The sequence below is a fragment of the Convolutriloba macropyga genome, chromosome 11, assembly GCF_964194025.1.
Source record: "Convolutriloba macropyga chromosome 11, txConMacr16.3, whole genome shotgun sequence".
Lineage (NCBI taxonomy): Eukaryota > Metazoa > Xenacoelomorpha > Acoela > Convolutidae > Convolutriloba > Convolutriloba macropyga.
Window position 1 is genome coordinate 45,591,921 of NC_134478.1, and position 18,448 is coordinate 45,610,368.

The 18,448-nt window shown below is 37.6% G+C and overlaps 1 protein-coding gene across 1 annotated transcript in view; it reads left to right on the forward strand.

Annotated features, from left to right (window-relative positions):
- The first annotated feature begins 466 nt into the window (after positions 1 to 466).
- The window catches only part of LOC142349142 (uncharacterized), a 247,034-nt gene continuing 229,052 nt past the window's right edge, over positions 467 to 18,448 (forward strand). Inside the window, exons 1-2 of the mRNA XM_075400557.1 lie at positions 467 to 638; positions 15,805 to 16,005. Of these exons, the coding sequence (XP_075256672.1) occupies positions 606 to 638; positions 15,805 to 16,005 (234 nt within the window). The 5' untranslated portion in view covers positions 467 to 605. The remainder of the gene's footprint in view (positions 639 to 15,804; positions 16,006 to 18,448) is intronic.

Genomic DNA, 18,448 nt, shown 5'->3' on the forward strand with positions numbered 1-18,448 from the left:
TCCAAACCTACCAAACCTAAGAAGCCGAGCATAGCCACAATTTCTTTCCCTATAAAACCAAACATACCAAACAGTTTTTACGTTTAAATGCCGACCATGCCGAATTTAAGAGCTCCCGTACCTAAGTCTCAGTGTCAATCAGTACTGATTCAGAACAGTTTCAGGGAATTTGCACTGATTCAGAAGGATTTCAGAACAAACTGTGAAGTGATTTCTGAATTTCTGTGAATCAAGCAAAATTCAGAGAAAATATTCTGTTTTCTGAATCAGAAGATAATTCAGAATGAATCACTGAAATAGCTGTGAATCAGGTTATAGGTTATCTGACCACTAAGCTGGGGTACCATTAAAAATAAGGGCTATATTTTGGTTTAATAAGAAACACCCGGCGATTCTACAACGCGACTTCTACAAGAAGATTTTTGACACGTGTCGTTTCACGTTTCATTTTTGCTATACACATTTATTGTCCCGAGCAGTGCTCACCAATTTGATTTAATAATTTCGCATTATAAAAGACGAGTAATTGTAATTTTGTTTTATTGAAAATCAGCCCACAGCTGTTTCCAGAAAACTTTCTTACCAGTAGTTAGAAGTCAAGTCTCATGGGAAAGGGGTCGAGTGATGACAACATTAAAGTAAGAGAAAATGTGGAGACATTCGGTCCCCCCTTTTCGATTCTCCTTGTATTTTTATGCCCCAAATGCATTTTGTGTTCTTTTATAGCATGCTACTATGTAAAAAAATGCATCTGCGCCTTAGAGCGTAAACTTTATATGCCCACTATACTATGCTTGTGGGGGGGCAGAATAACTTCAAAGATAGTTCCAGTAAAAATTCAATAATTTAAACACTAAATTAAGCACTAAAGCCGATTGGTGTCTTCCTATTTTTGGATCTATTCTGTTTCGGGCCCCCAGCTTAGTGGGCTTATAATTTTTACGCCCCCCAGGTGCACGTGTTATTTTCTTACATAGTAACGCGCTATATAACAACATATAATTTGTAACTGGGGGCGTAAGACACACTGGGGGGCCGAAACAGAATAGATTCCTATTTTTGAGCCCTTTCCCATAACATAGCCCCACCAACAATAATGTGTTGACTTTCATTCCTATCCAACTTAAAATTTTGTAGAATTAGTTTTAATTTTAAAAACTTTTTATCTCAAATTGCTGCGACTAGTAAATGCTGCAACTCCTCCATTTGGGCTTAAGGAGAACAAGGAGGCTCAGCAATGTGCGATGGCACATAATGTTCCATCGACCCCGCCCATCCAAATTTTTGGCATAACTGTCTACAAAATGAGGAACAGATAGAAAACCCAAAAATTATTTTTTGGGAATCCCAAAAAACCCAAAAAAGCCCAAGTATTTTTCAAAAAAATATTTTTCAAAAAAATTGTGTATGAACGATAAGATAGCCTCCAAAGCAAATAAATCAGTGGAGTAAAAATTGAAGCATTAAATTGCTGTGATATGCCAATATTAAGAAAGCGAGTCAAGACGGACAGTAAAATCAAACAACAAAAACAACAAACATCAATTACATCAAAAAATTTTGTCCGTTTTAGAAAACAAAATTAATAACAAAGTCAACATAACGTCAGATGATCCTAAAACTAAACAAAATAACTTCTAAATCACCAGAAAAGATATGGACCAGTCCATAAAAAGGTTTGGTAATAATTAGACAAAAAAGAACAAAAACAGTAAAGTTAAAAAAATCGCTCATTTTTTTAAAACAATTTTTTTCAAAATAATTAAAACCATTAGAAATCAAGTAAAATATCCCAAAGGTTTACGAATACCAAAGGTTGAATAGAAGGGCATTAGCACCTGTCTTTATTCATTTCTTTTAGCGACTAAAAAGAACAACAAAAAAACAACAAACAAAAATTCAATTGAAACTTGCCAGAAAACGCTGTCAAAACCGTCAAGCCATATTTCAGCCCTCAAAATATATTCGTTTGCGCCTTCTTCAAACACCGATAATGATTTATTTGGCCATTTAGTGAGACTAGGTAACAAGTAGACAAAAAAAGAAAAGGGCAAAAGAATGAAATAATTTTGAATTTTTTTCGAAACAAAATTATATACAAAGTCATAAAAAACATTAAATACAAAACCAAAAAATTAAATAGGGTCGTTTATTCATCCAAAAAAACTCTTTGAGACCTGCAATTATCCAGAATAATTCTTGCGTCTGCAAAAAGAACGTCAAACATGACAAAAATCAAATTAATTTAATTTTTTTGTGAAAAACCGGTGTCGAAGTCACTAAGGTCACAACGCCTTCTTTAAAAAATAGATTTTGGGACATCAACCCATTTGACACCTTCCCTTGACACCCATAATGTCATATTTGACCTGTAATTAACGAGATTAGGTACTAAAAAGAAAAAAGAACAAACTTCCGAAGTTAAAAAGTTTTTTAATTTTAGTTTTGGAAAACGATTGTTTTCAAAGTCATGAGAGCCATCAGCTATCTATTAATATCAGAATATTGGCTCATTTATTTTTTCATGAAAAACCAGTGAAACCTTTAACGATACAGGAAATTTCATACAACTGAAAGGACAAAGTAAAAATGACAGTTAAAGTCAAAATTAAAAAATTCAATTAATTTCTTGAAGAAAAGTGTCGAGGCCGTTAAAGCGATATTCTATATCTTTAAGGATTTTAATATGTTCAATTGGGTTTCCTTTTCAACGCTAATAATAAGATATGAGAACTGTCTGTATTGTGATAATGTGACTAGAAAACATAAAAGACTGGCAAATTTCTAAAAACAAAAAAAATCTGAAATCTAGTAGTAATAAAGCCGGAAAACAATGACTTCAGGCTTAAAAACGCAATCAAGACTAAATTTCAAATCATTAGAATGACGAAGCATTCTTTCTTTGCTTAAAATAATATGCAAGTTGACCAAATTAAGAAAAAAATGGAGGAAAAGTTCATTAAGCCATTATTTATTTAAAAATCAATTATTTTTAAAAGTCGAAACGATCATAAACTTTCAATTAAAAAACTAACTGCATTAGCTTGGAGCTGCTTAGGAAGCCAATTGGACCTATCACTCCTCAGCTTTCATTTCATACGTTCTGTTCTTTATTATTAAAAAAAGTCTTTTTTCAAAAAAAAGACCGACTGATTGCAATCCGAGTTCTTTTTTGATTGTAACAGTCCAAGATTGGCTTAAAATTAGCCCTGCTGATGCTTATTGTCCGTTGTAAACTATTGATTTCTCGAATATTGTAGATATAGATAATTTGTTAGTTGAAAACTCAAAAAAAAAATTCTGCATTTTTGTTAATAAACGAGTAAAGCTAGCAGAAAACGGCAAAGTTTTAATTACAGAGCACTCTCAGCGGAAGTTGAAGTAGGAATAGCCCCCTTTTGAGTCTACAAAAATTTTATTGGTGTTGTTTGGGGGTGTAGTGCCGGCAAATTTAATCAAAGTGGACTAAAGTAGCTTATTTCGTGCTGTCTTTGATGAAAAAGGCTGAGTTTTGAAATATTTATCCAGAGTTTTTGACCCCAAAAATTGAATCAGAATAATCAACAAGGCTTGTTTGTATTTAAAAATAAAATCAACGACACCATTCTTAAAAATTTCAACAAATTTTAGCAAAATTGACAAAAATTTAGGCAAAAACTTTGGAAAATGTGAATAAAAACAACGTGAAATCACTCTATTATTCTCAGAAGTTTAAACCTCAATAACTCCCTGTAGAAAACGAAAATTAAAAGTCTTTTTAATTCCATATTCTACGCTGGACGAGCTTTCTAATGATACCAGTTTCAACTCTCTACGATGAATATATCGATCGGAGAAAATTGACTGAACAAAAAAAACCCATTTGAGTATATAGTTCCTCCCCCCTCAAGAGGGGTCGGAACAATAAAGTTACATCCTCGTACAAACTATAGAGCCAATTATCTCAGGTATCATTTTGGTCGTTTATTTACTTTACGGTTTTATTTCTCTCACTTCTGCGTTTTCTGGCCAAAACGTCTCATTGGCATTGCATGCAGGCGAGACCAAGTTGGTGGATCTGTTTCTGCCATTTCCCCATCTTTAGTTGACATAAAACTTTTACGCCTCCAGGCGCACAGGCTGATTTTTTGCATAGTAACCTGCTAAGAAACAAGTGTCTTTCCCAATATAGCCCCCACGAAAAAATAGCCCCACATTATGGTATATTTACCATGATTGGTGGGTGGGCTATAATGGGAAAGACCCAAAAACACAAATTGCATCATTGAAAAAATGATGGGGCCGAAACAGAATAGATCTAAGTTGGTACTATAGTTAGGGCAAAAAAGTTTCGATCCATTTTGTTTGACCCCCAACCCGTGGTTTTTATGAACCCAACTTAAAGATTAGCACGTGAGACTGAGGAGTCAGCCAAATGAAATTTTGGGCCGAAACAGAAAAGAGCCAACAGTTTGACCTATAAAATCTTCTATAGTATGCTGTAACATGTTATTCAAAACTCGGTCCTTTTCCGTTTGTGCCCCCCAGATGCACGTGCCATATATTTACATAGTGATTTACTATGTAATGGCACGTCCTCTGTAATTGGGGGGAGCATAACGAACTGGGGGGGGGGGGGGGGGGGGGGGCACAAATGGAAAAGGTCCCAAATATATTACAGACAATTTCTATTTTTCTCAACTATTTCCAATTTCATCGAACAAATTGGTGGACGATTAGGGCTGCATTTAACACAAGCAGCTGTTTTTGAATCAATTATTCTCGAAAAAGAATTTGCAGTAGCATATTTAGTTTACTTTTTTCTTAAATGCATGACTCATTCAAGGTATAGCGATATTCGTCAAGATCAAATTTCGTTCAGAAACTTTTAGACCCCCAGTGGTTTTTTATACCCCCCCCCCCCCCCCCGTTACAAATTATAAGAAGCCATACAGCACAATATAATCTGGAAACTAAAGAAGAATAGATGCGATAAGTCCTGGTGATTATATTATTGTTCGTGGAGCACCATTAAGAAAACGGATCTTTTCCGTTTGTGCCCTCCCAGTATGTTATGCGCCCCCCGGTCACTGAGCACGTGTCATTACACAGTAAGTTATTATGTAAAAATATGGCACGTGCGACTGGGGGTGCAAACAAAATGCACCGACTATGCTAGAGGGGCACAAACGGAAAAGATCCAAGAAAAGTTTCATGCATGCCAAAAGCAACTGTTCTATTTTCTGTTCTATTTTCCAAAAACAAACCACCTAGGTTACAAGCATTAATTTCAAAGCCTTTTAAATTACATTTGACAATCCCATATAAAAAATTGGATCTTTTCCGTTTGTGCCCCCCCAGTACGTTATGCGCCCCCCAGTTACAGAGCACGTGCCATTACATAGTAAATCACTGTGTAAAAATATTGCACGTGCGTCTGGGGGGTGCAAGTAATATGCGCCCACTAAGCTGGGGGGCGGGGGCACAAACGGAAAAGATCCAAAAAATTTCATGATCTTTTCCTTTTGTGCCCCCCCCAGTATGTTTTTTATGCATCCCCAATCGCAAAGCACGTGTTATAACATATTAAATCATTATGTAAAAATACAGCACGGGTGTCTGGGGGTTGCAAATAATATGCGCCCACTAACTAGGGGGACACAACAGGAAAAGATCTAAACTCCATGATCTTAGAAAGAAGAAACAAAACAAAGTTGAAGCAAATCAGTCAAACCATTTGATCGAGTTGACAAAAATCTGTCGGCACATATTACTTTTCTATCCCATTTCAGTCAACCAGTATTTTTGTGCCCTCTATTAAAATTGATACATTTTTCATTATAGCACTTTAATATGTGCCCTCCCAGTACGTTATGCGCCCCCGGTTACGTGTCATTACACAGTAAATTATTTTGTAAAAATATAGCACGTGCGACTGGAGGGTGCAAATAAAATGCACCCACTAAGCTGGAGGGCACAAACGGAAACGATCCAATTTGAGTAACGTAACTTTTAAATGTTCAAACAACTTTTCGTTTTCAGTTTTGATTCTATTGCATCCAATTTTAGTGTGTAAGAAGTAATGGGAATATTGATTATTTACCATTTGAAATTGGGCTCTCTCTCTCCGCTCGCTCGCACGCTTTCTCTCTCTCTCTCTCTTCTGCGTCCCTCTCTCTCTCCCCTCCCTCTGTCTCTCCCCCTCCCTCTCTCCCTCTTTCTCTCTCTCTCTCTCTATCTCGCTCTCTCCTCCTCCTCCCTCTCTGTATATATTTTGTGGGTTCTTGTGTGAAAACGCTAGAAAAAAACTCAAGTGCATACGTGTTTTGCTCCTAATTTTGATAAGACTTCTTGGAATCTAATTTACCAAATTGAGCTGTCTCGAAGTATTGGAGCCCACTTACTTTTTACCCATAAACCTCTAAATCTCATAAATCTCTATATATGTGTGTGCTTGTGAGAAAGCGCAAGAACAAAGTTTCAATTCATATCTGTTTTGCTGCAACTATTTATGACTTCTTGAAATCTAAATTATCAATTTCAGCTCTCTCGAAATATTACGACCCAACTAATTTTCAGCCATAATACATCTAAAGAATCTAATTGCTATTGAATTTTACATGATAGGCACTATTAATGGACAATAGTAGTAGTAGTAGTAGTAGTAGTAGTAGTAGTAGTAGTAGTAGTAGTAGTAGTAGTAGTAGTAGTAGTAGTAGTAGTAGTAGTAGTAGTAGTAGTAGTAGTAGTAGTAGTAGTAGTAGTAGTAGTAGTAGTAGTAGTAGTAGTAGTAGTAGTAGTAGTAGTAGTAGTAGTAGTAGTAGTAGTAGTAGTAGTAGTAGTAGTAGTAGTAGTAGTAGTAGTAGTAGTAGTAGTAGTAGTAGTAGTAGTAGTAGTAGTAGTAGTAGTAGTAGTAGTAGTAGTAGTAGTAGTAGTAGTAGTAGTAGTAGTAGTAGTAGTAGTAGTAGTAGTAGTAGTAGTAGTAGTAGTAGTAGTAGTAGTAGTAGTAGTAGTAGTAGTAGTAGTAGTAGTAGTAGTAGTAGTAATAGGATTTTGGGGTTCCAGGGGCATCTTTCATCCCGATTGAGTGTTAATTTGTTTGCACAGTTCTGGTGGTATCAATTAGTGAATTTTCCGTAGGGATTGCATGAGCCACACAGGCATAAGATTCTCCAAGTGCAACATGTTTTCTCGTTGCAACATTCAACAAAATATTGCCAATAGATGTACGTCAGGGAGCGAGCTTTTGTTCAGTTTTACATTGGTGTACTGTGCATGTCGAGATAGGGTATTGTAGAGAATACTGGCACGTCTGACGAAGTTCTCGTCGGATTTTCTTTCTCGGGTGCTGTTCACTGTTAGTTTTTTACGCTGACCCTGTGTGGTTGACTCGTTTTTATTTATAGTCAGAAGTGCTGAGGGTTTTATATCAACTCTGCCGTTAAAAATTAGTTGCAGAAAAAATACATCATGCAATTCAATGTATGGGGATACTGGTAGGAGATTGCAGCGAACTAGCCTTGCTTTGTAGTTGTCATTGTACCCATAGAACCAAACTGTAGCGCTCTTTTGGATTTTTTCTAATTTTTTCAGAGAGCTGACGCTGGGATAATAGGCTTGAGAGCATAAAATGAGGATTGGCATGACATAACCTTTGTACGCATAGATTTTTAGCTGAGTGTTACAATGTGCCGAGACATTCATTCTGATTTTAAATAGGGCTCTTAGGGATTTGCTCGATCTAGTAGTACAGTTTTCAGTCCAGCTCAATGAGTTACTTACTAGGAGACCCAGATCCCTTTGTAAACAAAGATCTGCTAACTTCTTGGTTTTGTAGTGCAACAGTCATTTCAATTTTGATTACAGCCAGACTCCTTTTTTTGTTATTTATTTTCATGTTGTTAATTTCACCACGATTCTAGTCTTTTCGCGCCTTCATCAACTCCTTCTTGATTTTTGAAGAGCATTTTGTAGTAATCTGCCTAACCAAAACACTCTTGGAAAGAATCTGGTAAGTCGTTTATATTCATGAGAAACAGTGGGGGACCGAGTATGGAGCCCTGAGGGACTCCAGTCGTTACTCGGAGCGGCGGCGACACTGTGTTGTTTAGTTTGACAGATTGGACACGACCCGATAAATAGTTGTTGATTAGTTTCAGCAATTTTCCACCTATACCGATGTTTCTTACTTTTCTGATGAGAAGATTGTGCGGGACTGTGTCAAATGCCTTGCAGAAATCAAGATAGAGGACACTCAAGTTTTCCAATTCCTTGTCATCGTTGTACTGATGGATTCTGTCAAGGAAAACCAAAATTTGTATTATGGGTGATCTCTTTTTTCGAAATCCAAATTGTTGAGCATGCAGAGAGGAATGTACAAAGGAATAGATGTGATCAAACAGTATTCCTTCGAATACCTTGTATACGCGGCTTATGAGGCTAATGGGTCTATAGCAGGACACATCTTCTTTGTTTCCATCTTTGAAAACTGGGCACACATGGCACAACATCCTTTGTGATGGAAGACAACCTTTATTTACAATGGTTTGATACACAAAGGTGAGCGGTTTAGAGATGCCATCGGTGACTTTTTTCACCATGATGTTCATTATACATTCGGGTCCCGTAGATTTCCTGATGTTGATTTCCTGGAGCAATTCATTTACATTCGACTGGTCGATCCTGAACCAGTTGAGGGCATTTCGGCTGAAGTCAGCATCGTTTGTTGTGTCTATAGTGTTGAAAACGCTAGCGAAAAAGTTGTTAAACATTTCAGCACAGTCCAATTCTGATACAGTTGTTCTTCCTTATTATACACTTGGGTAGAAATTGAAGGGTGTTCGCGGATGCAGGAAAGGTACTTTTGAATATGGCTGAAGTAGCGAGTCTCAAAGACTTTTGCTTCATATAACTCAAGATCAGCCTCTCTTGTTTGCTTACCTGTTTCTCCAGTTTCCTAATTTTGAGAGCTTGTGACACATTGAAGGTATTCTTCTTCTTCCTCTATTTCTTTGTCTTGAGAAGGTTTTGCAGGTGGGATGTTTTGCTGGTAATCCAGGGTGGCTGGGACATTCTGTGTTTGGTAACTTTCTTCAAATTGTCCTCCATGATGCCATGGAACCATGAGTACCAAGTTTGAAGGAGAACATCGACAATGCTATAACAGTTTTGCTGGAAGGGGTTTTTTAAAGGTTGCAGTTACGAAGGATTCCCAATTCGCTGATTTAAGGCTCTAAACTTGCTGGAATTTAACAGGGGACCATCTATTGACAGTTAGTTGGATAGTGGTGATGTATGCAGGGTGGTCGGATACGTTGTAGCGGGATGCGATCTGTTTGCCCTCCTTGGAGATGTAAACATTCTCGTCGTCATTACAGAGGAAATCGTCGAGAGACTTTTCGTTGTTGTGTTCCAGAATCTGGTCAAAACTTTGCTAACAGAGAATGTCCAAAATGCTTGGTTCGTAGTCGTCGGTTGATTCCATGCTGTCCCATGAGTTCTTAGAGGAATTAAGATCTCTGGTAATGACGACAAATTTGCAATCTAGAAGCGCTTGTTAACATTTCAGTTCGTTGAGAAGAGCAATGAATTTATCACGTTTTCATCGGAAGGGACTATTTACAGGGGGATTGAAGAAGCAACATATGAGAAAATGTTGGGAAGCGTTTACTCTAATGACAAGAGATTCCTCGAAGGTGGCATCCAATTGCACTAGTTCGTGTGAGATTGAGGGCTTAATGCCTCTAAGACACCTCCATATTTCGTTTTGATGACTCAGCTCAGTCTGTCAGCTCTATCTACAGTGTGGTTTGTAAGAAAAAAATCTTCATCGGGTACCTCAGGGACTAGCCATTTTTCGGACAGGCAGATTATGTCGTAATTGCCCTCATGGACAGAATTTGCGAACAGCGGCCGTCTTTCGAAGGAGAGTATGCTACGAACATTGAAGCTCAAATTATGCATATTAGGTGATATTTTGGTGTGACCAGAGCATAGTCAACACTCTTCTTCTACGGTAGAAACTATGGTCTAGATTTTGTCCGCTAGTTTCTGAAGGTTAAGGTTCCTGATGCGTAGATGTTTTGAATTGAAACCATCTGCAATCATTTTGCGTCTGAGGATGAGAGCCTCGTTCTCCTTTTTCATATCTTGTTTGCTCCATTCGTGACTTTTGAAGACATGGTTTGAATTTCTGGAATAACCTTTCAGCTTGTGGGCTGATTTCACCAATACTTTTTTCTCGATTTCGTTATCAATTTTGATTATGATGGTGCGGGGCCCTTTCTTCGGGTCTCTTAGACCAAGTCTGGTCAACCTGGTTAACTTTGCTTCAACGCCTAGCTGATCCATTATGTCGAGGACATTCTTCTTATCATCCTGGAGCCAGTCTGTTGTATCATCAGGTGCTTCGGGCACGCCCTTGATTCTGATTCCCATTGACTGTTTGGGAGTTTTATCAAAGGTCCTTCAGCCGGCCGTCGCAGCACCGACTTTGCTTGCGTAGCTGTTGCTGGGTGGTTGTGACTCTGTCTTCAGTTTCGTCGTTTCAGCTTTCAGTTAATCAACTTTGGTAGAAGATTGCTCCATGGTTTTCATGAAGTCAGACATCTTTCTTTCGAGTGCTTTGATATTTGCTGCCATTGCGCTGTTCTCTTCTGTGCTGCAATATTGCTGGTTTTCTTAGGTTCGCAGCCGTTGCAGACCATCAACAAATTTTTTTAAGTTCCACCAGAACTTTAGTTTGCGCGTCCTCAAATCCGGTGCAATCCTTAGTAAAATGCATTGTGCAGCCACAAAAATAGCATTTGAATCTTTTATTAAGGGATGTTATTCTGCGCTCGCAGGATCGCAGGACTTGCACTGGGTCATGTCTGAGATGTAGCGTTTAGATCATGAGTTTAAGTCGGGTATTGCTGAAGGACAGGGTGTCTGGTTATCTCCCCTATGAAACCTTAAGGTATCTGTGGAGAGATACCAAAACAAATGAGCTGGGAAGGGATCAGGAGCAGTTTCAAGTATTTTACTACTGAAACTACTACTGAGATTTCAAGGGTTGAAGTGTCCACAAGTGCAGAGAGGTTGTTCTCGTGAACCACAGGAAAAACTGATTTAGGTCCTTCGTTGTCTTTGTCGATGTTGTAGGACTTGTACAAGATCTTCTCCTTTAAAAATTCTTTTGGTTTTTGAATCCGTCTGGTGATAAGTGCACTCCGTCCAGAAGAATATGTATCGACCACAAGTATTTAGAAACTGATCTACACTTCCAGTGAGCGTTGCGACTTAGGCCAAAAAGAAGATCGTTGACTGATTTGGCGCGGTGCGGCTTTCTATATCTTTCTGGAATTCCAATCACGTAAATCGGACTGTTCATCTGTACGATTTGAACGAATGTCGGCTTGTGTTTTCAGTTCGTTTGCAATCTCTTGAGCTGGTGTGCTAGAGACGTTACCACCACGAAGATAGCTGTGGTTTCCACCGATGAATAAAGTTTCCTATTTGTACTGACCAGGTTTTGGAAGAAAATCGTACAAGTGTCTGATTTGTCCACCTGGCAAAGTTAGCACATTCACAACTCCAAACGCGATAGTAGTGTTAGTTCGCACACTGTGAGTCTGAGAATCAGAGATTAGAAGATGATCACTACTGGCCTCGTGGAAGATGTGAAATCTCATGAGCAGGAAAGTAATAGATATAGGGCCATAACAGCTGCCCTTTAACAGATGTTTATCTGAAAAACACTATTTAATAACAGGTATCTTTAAAGTAACTTTTTGGCCCAAATGACAAAAATTTGCTTGTTTTAATGCTTCATTAGCGGATATCATACAGACTGAATATTGGGATCAAGACTGTATTGGGATCATTACCGTATTTGGTTCATTTAATTAATTAATTCATTGTAGTATTTGGTTCAGTTTACCTTTAATCTTATTTAGTTCGCAAACTTGAGTTTCTCCTATTTTATTCATTTACTAGACAAGAAACTGTCTGTTCATACTGTAAACAAATATAAAGTTCCTGTCGTTGTGCATGATCGAACCATGATCGTCTTAATTTCCTGTTGAGCACTAACTTGTAAATATCACTTTCATTCTTCTTTTTCTACTGATTATTAGCAGTTGTAATATAAATTTAGTCATTTGCTCTTCAAAAGTGAGTTAAGAAACTGAAATAGTCAATCGCGACACAAACTCCCAATACTAGAAGTAATCTCCAAAAATCAATTGAGTGAAATTAACAAACGCGACGCAAACTGCAATCTCTAATCTGGTAGACACCAATCCCGGCGCAATTGGACAAAACATAAAACTTAGCAGTATAACGTGGCGCAGTCAGCAGTTGTTGCAAGAAAAACCCCTCTTAATATAGATGTCGTCTGGGAAAATGCAACGATCACATCACCCCTTTCTTGGGAGAAGTGGACTCAGCAAATGAAGCTAGCTCTGTTAGCGAAGGAAGGAATTCAGCTCAGAATTCTTCTAAAGAGACCACCCTCAAGAGTTGTCAACCCACGAGAACCCGTATATGAGGAGCTGGTCAAAGATCATACTCAAGCAACGGAAAGGGACCGAAAAATTCAAAATCGACAACTTATAGTCACTTGCCAGAATAGATGCAAGAAAATCGATGAAATTGGCTTCATTTGCGGGGCCAAACTATGGATATCTGTGACCAAAAAACTAGATCATTCCTCAACCTTGGCATTGGGACAGACGGTCGCGGTATCTTCAAACGTAATCACCCACATTTTCTTTGAAAAAGAACCAATGAAAGAATTATGGAAAGTAAAGGAAGATTCTTTTATAAAGCCCCACAAAATCACATACAATAGATTCGTCTTTTCTCCTGAAAACAACCGAGAGAGGAATCTGTCGGGAGTTTCTTTTGAAGATTTATAGAAGAAGCTGAAATTTGCAGTCTGGGCAATGAAGAGACTCCACTCATACGCGACACTTTCATACTGAACATGCCGGGTTATGAGATGCAAAATCATCTACTCAAGAAAACGACAACACCCAATAAAACGTTAGAAATATAAATTCACATGGAATTGGGAGCACAAAATTGGAAAAAACAAACTCATCTAAAACCCGAACAATAATAACACTCAATCCGTAAATATAGTAAAAAATTATCAAAATTGTAACCGCACCACAAATTTCCAAAAACAAAGGAAATCCTACAATCGCAACGCAAATGCCTTCAACCAAAATGGATTCACTTGTAACTGCCGCAATTGCGGAAAACGTTAGATTTTCAATTATCGATAAAATTGCCCTACAAAAGAAAAAAACTGCAATAAGTGTGGAATTTTAAATCAATTCGCAAAGATGTGCGGAAAACCCAAAAAAACAGTCCCAAACATCACCACCACAACAAACTAATGTCAAACAAATTGAATCAACACCTGATAAAAGTGAGGACAAAGACTCATTAAATTTTATTGCTAGCTACAGAGAGCTATACGAACAAGTGTAAGACTCAGACTATGATAGTGAATGGGACAACTCCAATGCGAGTATCTTGAGCGAGACGTCAAACAAATTAGAACCTCTTAATGCCAACATAAAGTTTGGTAATATATCTTCAATCTCAATGATCGACTCTGGCAGTGTCTGCATCATGATGAAAAAAGCTTGGTCAGCAAAATCTTCAAAACTGCCGCTGCAGCTCGATGAGTTACTTCGACAGGTGAGAAAGATTGGAAACTTTCTCAAACAAACCTATCAAAGTCCTAGAAAAACTTGCCACAATTGTCACATACAATGATTGGACTTGTGACGATGCTTGTCTTACTGTGGTAGACGATGATCATAAGAATATCATTGGACGGGACCTCTTCAATATCCTCGGATTCGCAGTTGTTCAACAACAATCAAAAACAAGTAAATGCATTTACCATATAGATAATTCTACATGCAAAATCAAACACGCAATCGCGTCGTAATTTCATGAATTATTTTCGAGAATTCGATTATCAAAGATACAAATGGTTACACCAAAGATTCATCAAAAGTTCCAGCAAAGCGTCAAATGCTCGTCGCTTTCCGATTAAATTACAACCTAGAGTTACTGCTGAACTGGACAGATTACAGAAAAAGGGCCTTATCGAAAGTTTGACAAGTTGCTCTGATGAAAATTTCATTTCACCTATAGTGAATAGAGTGAAGAAAGTTTAATCAATAAAACAAGCATTAGATTCTAAAGTTCACATCAGATCAATTCATAAAAATAAAAGTCAAATGCCTAACACAAAAATGTTGATGACTTCCGTTTCCCAACATTTGACAGAAACGACAAAACGTTCAACGAGCATTTTTTCAACTATAGATCTCAAATATGCATACAGTCAATTGAAACTACATAAAGATACAGCAAAACATTGTAACATTAATGATATTCGAGGTGAATCAACAGGTAGCTGCACATATAAAACTGATTTTAAAGGCCTCAATGACATGCCAACAAAGTTTCAAAAAGCAATGGATTACACAATTATAGGCTTTCGAAATACATTTTGCTTCTTTGATGATATTATATTAGTCGGCACTACATCAGAATCCGATCACATTAATTATGTCGTCAGGTGCTTAAAGAAGCCATGAGGATAACTTGCGCATCAATCTCCAACCCCAAATACACTTAAACGATTAAGATTATTTTTTGTTTCAGTACATTACATTAGTAAATTCATACCATAATTGGCACAACTCTTTCACCCATTAAGACCAATGCTTAATAAATCTACTAATATTGTTTGGATTGAAACACACACTAAACACTTTAACCTAATAAGAGAAAAAATAGCACAAAGTACTGAAAACTGTCACTACAATCCTAAATTAGATGTTAGAGTAAAATGTGATGCTTCACGCTCTTGACTTGGCGCTGCACTCAAATAAAATACTCCAGACGGATAGAAACCCATAGAGTTGCTGGGAATTGTATGCTCTATTGACTACTTCAATTGCTACCTTTATGCTACCTTTATCGTTTCTGATCAGAGCCAGTTGCGCTCAAACCGTTAACGATCAGAGCATTTGCGCTCGAAGCCTTTTATGATCAGACTCAAGTTCGCTCGAAACTGGTTATAATCAGAATCAAATGCGCTCCTGCGCTCAAAATTGCCCTGTAATTTCGAGCGCAAAATATTCAGTTTTGTGGTCGAAATGGTCTGATCAGGACAATTTGGTGCGCACACCTCATCCTGGGAAATCATTTGTATGATTTTCGTTGACATAATATCAACCCGGCTGGTACAAACTAATTCAAATTTGTCTGCTGTTAAAAATGGTTCTCTTACAGCTGTAGTGTTGCACGCAGAGGGTATAGTGCGACCCAAATTTCAGGGTCTGGTAAGAGTTGTAATCGCTCTATAGTGTTGTGACAATGGTTGTACAAAGCTCTGACCAGAGACCAAAGTCTGGACATAGTCCAGACCAAAGAGTATAGACATAGAACTGATCAGAGGTTATTTCAGAGCGTCACCATCTAGTCAGAGGGCAAATTCTGAAAAATGTCTTATCAGAAGTGGCACATCTCAACCTAACCTGAGATACCATCAAAATGGGATGAAAATTTTGATTTTAGGTCTTTTTTCATCAACAACCCAGCTATAAATCGTCCCCCTAGTATTTTATAACTTTGGTAATTTGTGTGAAGGCTTGAGCTTTATCCCCCGTAACCTCTGTATTATGAACCGCATAAGAGAGAACTTTTGGGGAGAATTTTTATGATTGGAATAACTTAAACAAAAGAGTTAGATATATCATATTCATCCTGAATGGGATGAGACGGGAAAAGACCAATATTGTCCTGATTCAGGTGATATGTCGGGTTCGTCCTCTGAATAAAAAGGAATTGGCGAAAGGGGACAAGGAGGCAGTCAATGTCACAGGGAACCAGGTGTCAATGATGGACAAACCAGACAAGAAGTACAATTTCGATGCTGTGATTGGTCCAAATTTCACCCAGGCACAGGTGTATGACACAGCTGCTAAACATGTACTGGAAGATGTACTCAATGTAAGGCGCCCATTAGCCACGCTACCACGTAACCATCGTTACCGCGTTATATAGCTATAAAGAACTCCAAAGCCAAAAAAAAAATTGTTTACATTTAGCGCAAATATCATCAATTTATCCAACAAATTAATAGAAATTATTTAAGCCCTGTGGTCTTTTTCTATGCGATCTATCGCTTAAAAGATTTTTTGTCTGACGCTTTTGACTTGCTGTCATCAAAAACATGATAAACAGGATAATATTAAAAGTTTAAACCCCCTCAGTCACCCCTCTTCAGGTGTTTCAAGGTTTGTGTACTAAAGTAATGTTTATGTTGAATACTTAGCTTAACTAAGCTAAGTATTCAAATTACATCATTCTAAAAATAGAACGATGCAATTATGCTGAACCATTCAAATTGCGTAAAATGTCCGTCCGTCCAGCCAAACGGACATTTTACCGTCCAGCCAGCAGGACGGGAATAATCCCGTTCTGACAACTATATATAGCAAAGTAAAAATCACAACTTTGAGAAATTAAGAATTAATAAATCAGAGAAACTGAGAATTTAATATCTCCAAACCGAGAAAGTAATCTCAACACAAAATATTCCAAAGTGAATTACTAATCCAATCTTCTCCACTATATCGAATAACGAATAATTAGAGATAACCTTCAAGTCAGGAATTTATCCAAAAAGGAATAATAAGTTACTGATAACAGTTCGAGTTAGTAAAGTTTTTACTAACTTTCCCGACCTTCTCCTCTTTTTAACTTTCATAACTTTCTAACTTTTATAACTTAAAGTTTTAACTCTTATCAGCTCGTTACTTTAGCTGTGAATTTATGTATGTTAGATTTCTTTAAAGATTATATAAAACTTATAACTAGATCAATTAGCCAAATTTACTTACTTAGATCAATAAATACTTTTATGAGACTTATCAGGCTTAGAAAGATAGCATATACTAGGAGTACGACCATCGAGTCAGAAGTTTGAACCTTCGCACCCCCCTACCCTCTAGTATAAACTGGTGCGACCAGTGAGGCTCGTATAAATATTCTATCTACTAAGTACTGTAACCACTTTTAAAAAATAAATCAAGTTAATGGCCTCAGGCGGAGGAACTGGAAGTGGCACCGGTACTGGTGGCACTGGTACTGGAACAACCGGCACCGCTACATTAGTAAGAACACTTACTGATACACCTCTCTCCCATCCGAATATGTCACTTGTTACATTCTCGGGAAATGACCCCAGACAAAACGCAAATGAATTTTGGAGTTCTGTAGAACAAAAAATAAACTTCTCTTTAGGCACAACGTTACCTACAGATGCTGCCGCTCTAGCAAATCATCAAAATAGACGCAAAGCGCTATTTGGATCTTTACTGACAGAAATCGCATTAGAGTGGCTTAATACTATTGACCCCACAAGAACCCTGGATCAAATAAAAGGAGATTTCATAACCTGGTTCACAGATAGTCGTGACCAATTCAAGTATCGACTAGAAGTGGAAGGTGCCAGCAGGCAAGAAGGGGAATTAATTAAAAAATATTTCCACCGAATTAAGCATGCTGTTGATAGAGGATGGCCTGAAACAATACCTGCACGACTAACTGATCCTGGCCAAATTGCTATTGAACGAACAATACAGCAGCGACAAAGAGAGCAAAAGTATTTTGACTTTGCCATAAGAGGTTTACAGCCCCCCTCATTAAAACGCAAAGCGCATGAATATAAGACAGAAAATCCGGATAAAACATGGGACGAAATACAAAATCACTTAATAACAAAGGACTTAACATTTACTGTTAGCACTGACGGCACAGTAAAACAAACAAATGATAAAATTAGTAGTCATGAAGCACAAATTAAAGAGCTTACTAGCCTAATAAGAAATAACGAAGTTAGCGCTATTAACTCAGGGTCGTTTAAAGACCCCAATGTAAAAGGACGGCCGAATAACACACGCTTTTGCAACTATTGCCGTAATCATGGGCATTCTATTTCTAACTGCTCTAAACATAGGATTGATGAAGGATTTTAAAAAAATGAAAAGAGAACTTACTGAGAAAAAGGAGAAAAAGACATCCTTCAGTACTGACTACAAAAAACAGACTAACAGTAAGCCGTATTTCAATAATCAGAATCGTCCAAATAATACTAACAGTGGATATGACAACCGCAGGTACGGAAATAAACACTATAATAATATTAATAATAAAACCTATGAACAAAAGTTTCCCCAAAACAACCAGTTTAGTCCGCATGAAACTGATGCCAGACAATATTATGAACGTGAGAATCAAAATTTTCAACGTTCTTATTCCCCACACGCGCATACTAATCAATTCCAAGAATCAAGCAGTAGATATTATGATCAACAACCCCGCTCGTCCCACTCTGTTCACTGGGTAGAGGATCAAAACCAACAAACAGAATATTACGATCAGAATAATT